This window comes from Populus euphratica, unplaced genomic scaffold, assembly GCF_000495115.2.
Source record: "Populus euphratica unplaced genomic scaffold, PopEup_1.0 scaffold59.1, whole genome shotgun sequence".
Classification (NCBI taxonomy): Eukaryota; Viridiplantae; Streptophyta; class Magnoliopsida; order Malpighiales; family Salicaceae; genus Populus; species Populus euphratica.
The window spans coordinates 674807-679313 of record NW_011499940.1 but is presented as its reverse complement, the minus strand read 5'-3'; the positions used below and the strand labels follow the sequence as shown (position 1 = coordinate 679313).

The following is a 4507-nucleotide window of genomic DNA, read 5'->3' as shown; positions in this document are numbered from 1 at the left end:
TCTATACATTAAATAGCTGCTAGGGCATATTTTGCTGAAAAAGAATGGGAAGCATGAAGATTAAAAGCTTTTAACCATTAAAGGATTATTGCTTTTCTCATTTAAAAAGAAGAAAAGCTTTCATGTCACAGAATCAATGAAGAAGTCCTGCCACTTCCAGAAGACAGCCTCACATGGGACCATAGGTACCTTTCTAGATCCTTAAACCTAAAAGAGAGAGCCCAGAAACCCCCATATTTCTATGTTTTGGTCCTTGTTGCAGTGGACACAGGTTTCAGCTGAGCCTTCCATCCAGATTTCCATGACAATCTTCTTTTTTGTAATATTGAAAAGGGTTAATAAATAATAAGCAGTGGAACCTCAAAATACTAGCTTCACTTTCTTTAATCAGAGGGGGAGCAAGGCAAAAAGGCTTTAGAGATGAGAATATGGCAAAAAGGCTTTAGAGATGAGAATAAGGCAAAAAGACTGGTACAGATTTCTTTCAACTAGACAATTACATAATGTTCCATTTCCTACACTAAATCCCTCTCCCTAGTTTCGCTTCAAGTCCATGTTCTGTTAGAGAATGCCCAAAAAATCCCATAGGGCAAATGTGTTAGGTACACCTACGTAAGTAACTAATCATTGCTCATCAGCTCCAGGGTTGCCCTCAACTTCAAAGTCCAAGCAAAATATAGTAAACCAGTGTGATTGGCAAAGCAATTAGCATCCCAAATATAACTCTGCAGCAAAGGGAAAATCAAGATACATAAATAACATTAGAGGTCAAAATAATTGTGTAAAATGATGAGCAAACACAGTTCAACAAGTGGTGTGGAAGCTAAAGCTAATACGCGCTGTTATTCTAGTATTGTGAAACTATCTTTTGCATTAAGAGCCATGATTATACAAAAGAAAAAAGAACATATTTTCCATGATTACAAGGTGCCGTAGGTATCCCTAGTGATCCCATGAAAATGAATTATGAACAGGCAGATGAATTTCTCACCAATATTTTTTTTTAAAAAAAAAAACAGAAACAAATGCAGTTCAGACAATTATACTACAGTTGTAGCAGAATTTAGAGTTTCGAACCCAGTGCTCAGTATGTCAGGATGAACATTATATTCCTTTGCAAAGACAAAGGGCACAATCCCTTGAGGAAGAGCTGCCTGAAAATTCAAACACAATATGTCAAAGGATATTCAAAGAAAAAACTGTCCATGGTCATATTTGGGGAAATATTTATCATCTGGTTTCAGGGTTTTACCTGCACTATGGCAATGTGCAGTAGAACTCCTCGTAGGCCAACAGCAAATGAAGCAGCAGCCATGACTGCAGGACCAGTGAGGAATCTAACACTCATGGCAAAGGCAGCAACTTTGTTTCCACAAGCAATAATCCTAGGCTGCAATGCCATGAACAAACCTACAATCCAATGTGATGGTTTTATATAGTCAACAACCGCCAAGACATATCAAGCAAACAAGTCAAGAAATCGTTTGATATGATCTGACTATTAACTTACCAAGACTAAACATGGCCATTCCAAGACCAGCATCGGAGAGAATAGATATAGAATGAGCAATTATTTGAGGCATCTCCAAGTCCCACCTGTTATATTGTAAATGTTTTCAGGTAATGCAACAAGATAGAAGTTCTAAACAAAAAACAAATTATGGATTGCATAGTTTAGCACCATACTTGAACGAAACAAGAGACCATGTGAGCCCAATTAGACTGGAATAAGTATTGGGATTCCTGATAAGTTTTCTCCACACCATAATGAGAATGAGTCTTGTCACAACGCTAGTAGGAGGCATGGCAGTTGGCTTCGGTTCACCATTAGCAGCACTCTTTGGGTGTAGCTCAGCTGTGGAGCTTGAAGCAAGCTTAGAAAGCACCGGACCGTCACGGTCTATCCCATTAGGTACAGGTCTGTTTCCAAAGCTGAACTGATCTCGACCAAATTCTTCATAATCTAAACATCAAAACTGAAAAACATCAGTGGCTGAGAAAATGATATTAACAGACGACTCTGTTTTTTTATAAAGCAGGAAAAAGAAATGCCATAGTACTCTAAACATGAAATGAAAAAGGAACAAGTGTGGTTGCAATATACCAGGAAAGTTGCACAACTAGAGATGTTACTAAGATTTACTAGTGATTGAATTATGGAAATAAAAACAAAAATAAAGAAGACACTTGTTGATGATAAAGGCATCAAGGTTATGCCCATGCTATAGCGAAGGCAAAATGAAAAGCTACAAAAGATGCAACAAACAAAAAACCAACAAATCCCACTCGACATGACAGAAAAATAAGGTTTCTCCAATAAAAAAAACCACGAACTTTCAAGTATCAACAAGACATATACACAAGGTTCCAAGAAGAAAACTACAACTTTGTGCCAGATATCTTGTAATCACAATCAAGCCATGCAAGAAACCAAGAAAATCCAAAAACAAATACTATCAAGGTTAGTGTTTATACCTTTTTGGTTAGCTACCCCGCCAAGGTCATTACCATAATCCCCTCCCCTAAAGACATGCAGGCCACCTTCTGATACCGGTGAAGCACTTGAGCTCCAAACAAACATATGCAAATCCTTGCCATTCTCAGTCCCATTTGCCTTCTTTTTATCCCCGGGAGAAAAGATCCCAGCATTAGGTGGAGTAGGATAAGCGCTTCCATTTGCTCTTGGAACATTACCAAACACCCCAAGCCCTCCACTTTCTTCATCAAATTGCAGGTTACTGAAGTTAGAGTGTCTTGGACTAGCATTGCTTGCATTCTTGCCATTAACTATAGAATAAAAATCAGTATGGTTAAAACTGGAAGCTCTTGGGGTAGGATTCCTAGAAGATTGAAGGGAGTATATCTCTGCGTTGGTTAAATTAGACGGTCTAGGAGTCATTGAAAGGCCCGAGTTTAGACCATGAGACATCCGAGAAAACACGTCTGATCTTGAGCTAGTTGATTTCCTAACAGTAACATGTAACTTCCCATCTTCACCGACTTCAGCATCAGTTTGCAATGGCTCTCTACCATCTAAAGAAAGAATATCAGAATCAACCCTGAAGGATATTATAGAGCCAGCTGTGTCAGGAAACTGTTCACCAATCAAGATTCTAGCTCCTCTATACTCAAACAAGAACAGCATCAATGTGTACCATATTATGCATTGAAGAACAACTATTTGGACCATAAGACTCCCTGTGTCTTCTCCATACATACCCTTCAACAAAGGGATGCCCATAACAAGAGTGTTTGGGAGAGTAGAGAGTGAAAATAAAGTAATGGACCATTCAAGGGAGCCTCTAGAGATAACTCTGGTCCAAATAGCTAAAACCACCAAGACTATAATTTTTTGAAGAGTATCCGCTGCAATGAACCTGTAGTTCATAGCATAGGGGTTGTTGGTGGAAATGAAGTGAAAAGAAAGCAAAGGTACAGCGAATAGAGCCACAAATCTGTTGATCCCTGAACATTGGTCAGGGCTAAATATTTTCCACCATTTGACTGAACCATAAGCCAAAATCATGGCCACATAAAGTGGTACCACAGCTGTGAGAACATGGTAAAGGTCTGTGAGACTGATCATTGATGCCTTCTGAAGTTCAGTTTTTTAGAGAGGTTTTTGGGGTAAAGGGGTGCCCAGTTAAGAAATTTGATTGAACAGAAAAACCCAGATGAGGTTTTGCAGATTATGCTACAAAGATTGTATGTACCCTTTATAACTTTCCCTCAGGTTTTCCCTCGTTTTCTCTGCTGCCAAACTAGTTGTAAACAAAAAGGAGCAGTCTTTTTCAAGAGAGGAAGGGTCTCTATGTATCTATGATCCTGTGTTCGAGAGAAAATGAGGAAAAAGAGATGAGCAGAGCATACTTGTGGGCGTGTGAACTCAGAGAGGAAAAGGACTCGTAGACGGCATCTTTCAGAGAAAAAGCAGGGGGAGTAAAAAACAGATCTTAACAAAAAGGGACCTCACACTCCCGCTTTCATTTTTTGTTTTCTTTCTGTGTAATAATCTTTCATTTATTTTGTTCAAAGATATTTAATTTTTCGCTCAATTGTGCACAATATGACCTTTTCTTGGTTCGAAACTAAATATAATGTGAAGTTTGTATTTTCCGGTCTTAAGTTATGGTTTTGAAAGTGATTGAGGTTTTTTTTAAGTGTTTTTTATTAAAAAATATATTAAAATAATTTATTTTATTTTTTAAAATTTATTTTTTATATTAATATATTAAAAAAATTAAAATATTTAAAAATAATAATTTAAAACTAAAAAATTATTTAAAATTATTTAAAAGCATGATTGAACCGTAATGATAAATAGCACTATTGTGGTGATGGTTAATAATTATTTTTATATTTTTAAAATTTTATTTTTGATATCAAAACAAAACTTTAAAATGATATAAAATTTTAAAAAACTAATTTTTAAAAAATATAAAAAATATTTTTTAAATACAAAAATAAAAATACTCAAAAGTATGAATTTTATAAAAAATATTTTTTA

The 4507-nt window shown here is 36.2% G+C and overlaps 1 protein-coding gene across 1 annotated transcript; it reads right to left on the bottom strand.

Moving 5' to 3' along the window:
* Positions 1-355: 355 nt before the first annotated feature.
* On the bottom strand, positions 356-3940 carry LOC105136936 (probable auxin efflux carrier component 1b). The gene is made up of 6 exons (XM_011042455.1): positions 2476-3940; positions 1687-1963; positions 1511-1596; positions 1253-1410; positions 1078-1154; positions 356-725 (listed from the first exon to the last, which is right to left on the bottom strand). The coding sequence occupies exons 1-6, from the start codon at positions 3584-3586 to the stop codon at positions 659-661; spliced, it is 1776 nt and encodes a 591-aa protein (XP_011040757.1). The 5' UTR covers positions 3587-3940; the 3' UTR covers positions 356-658.
* Positions 3941-4507: the final 567 nt, after the last annotated feature.

Coding starts and splice junctions, on each gene's coding strand:
- LOC105136936 (XM_011042455.1), bottom strand. CDS start 3,586: ATGATCAGTCTCACAGACCTTTACCATGTTCTCACAGCTGTGGTACCA. Junction 1,964..2,475: donor CGGGGTAGCTAACCAAAAAG/GTATAAACACTA, acceptor TTTGATGTTTAG/ATTATGAAGAATTTGGTCGA. Junction 1,411..1,510: donor AATGGCCATGTTTAGTCTTG/GTAAGTTAATAG, acceptor ATTGGATTGTAG/GTTTGTTCATGGCATTGCAG.